Source organism: Myotis davidii, unplaced genomic scaffold (assembly GCF_000327345.1).
Source record: "Myotis davidii unplaced genomic scaffold, ASM32734v1 scaffold609, whole genome shotgun sequence".
NCBI classification, from domain to species: domain Eukaryota; kingdom Metazoa; phylum Chordata; class Mammalia; order Chiroptera; family Vespertilionidae; genus Myotis; species Myotis davidii.
The window spans coordinates 3,157,247-3,158,651 of record NW_006300164.1 but is presented as its reverse complement, the minus strand read 5'-3'; the positions used below and the strand labels follow the sequence as shown (position 1 = coordinate 3,158,651).

The 1,405-nt window shown below is 60.1% G+C and overlaps 1 protein-coding gene across 1 annotated transcript in view; it reads right to left on the bottom strand.

Moving 5' to 3' along the window:
- TMEM8C (transmembrane protein 8C) overlaps positions 1-987 on the bottom strand; it is a 38,363-nt gene extending 37,376 nt beyond the window's left edge. The window contains exon 1 of the mRNA XM_006776599.2: positions 856-987. Within this exon, the coding sequence (XP_006776662.1) occupies positions 856-987 (132 nt within the window). The remainder of the gene's footprint in view (positions 1-855) is intronic.
- Positions 988-1,405: the final 418 nt, after the last annotated feature.

Genomic DNA, 1,405 nt, shown 5'->3' with positions numbered 1-1,405 from the left:
CCCAGGGCTCTGGGCAGACCAGGGGGAGCCCATCCTTGGACTCGGGTTCCAGGCACCTGTCCGTGGCAGCTAGAGGCGAGAGAAGCCACGGCTCAGCCAATTCTAAACCAGCGGTTCTCAACCTATGGGTCGCGACCCCTTTGGGGGTTGAACGACCCTTTCATAGGGGTTGCCTAAGACCATCGGAAAACACATATATAATTACATATTGTTTTTGTGATGAATCACTATGCTTTAATGATGTTCCATTTGTAACAATGAAATTGGGGGTCACCACAACATGGGGAACTGTGTTAAAGGGTCGCAGCATTAGGAAGGTTGCGGACCGCTGTTTAAGACGCTGAGAGGACCTTGCAGGTAAAGTTCCTGGTTACCAGCCCACAGGCACTTCCTACTCGCCTGCTCCTTTTCCCGCTTGGGTTTCCATGGCGACTAACGAGTGACGCCGCCGTTCTCCTACTTGGTCATTGTTTCACACGGGAAGTGAACAGAACGGGGTGTCTCCAGGCTTGCCGCTTGCCTTCTCCGCGTTCCTTGGCCGTCCTTCTGGGAGCTGCCTTCCCTTCCTGCAAGGAGTCGGGGGGAACCGCCGGGGAGGCTGCCCCCTAATCCTCCGGCCGCGGAGCGATGAGAGTGTGTGAGCTGCCCAGGCTGAGTCTCCCGGGACGGACTGCCCGGTGGATGGACGGCCGACTCGTTTGTTCGTTTGTTGTCAGCAAAAGAACAGCGTTTACTCCGTGTCTTTCTTTTCACCCCGATATGATGGTGCGACGACGTCACGTATGACGGGAGGCACACAGTGTGATGACTTTGGATAAGTGCATGCACATGTGGCCAGCACGGCCGCCCTGTCACCCAGGGCGTTCCCCGCGTCCCTCGAACTGACTCCCGGCGGCCGCGGTTCTCATGGCTGGCGTGGCCTGTTCTAGAGCTTCCTGCGGAGGGAATCCTGCTGTGGGCATTCTCGGGGGGCTGGCTTTCTTCCATCTTTCACCGGGGAGCCCCTGGGATCCGCCCACAGTGTGTCAGGCGGCTCACGCCTTCTGTGGCCGGGCCAGTAGCAGCGACTGGGCGGACAAGCCACCAGTCTGTTCTCCTGGGCAGTGAGTCAGGGGTGTGGGGTCAGCAGGCGTGAGACCCAGTGGTGCCTGGACCTCCCAGGCCACAGAGACGCCTGCTGCTCACTCCCGGTCCCGAGGCCTGGCTGCCCCGCCCCCTCCTCTGGGAGCGCCTCGCACCTTCCCAGAAATCTCACTGGAGTCGTACCTGGGCCTTAGCCCAGTGCTGCTGTCTGTGCTGAGAGATCCCACCTGGTCCGTCTGCCGTGTTATTCCACCTCCTCAGTGCCTCCCCTGTAGCACCCACAAAGGGGACCACCGGGCCACCGGCCCTCTCTGCTCCTCCC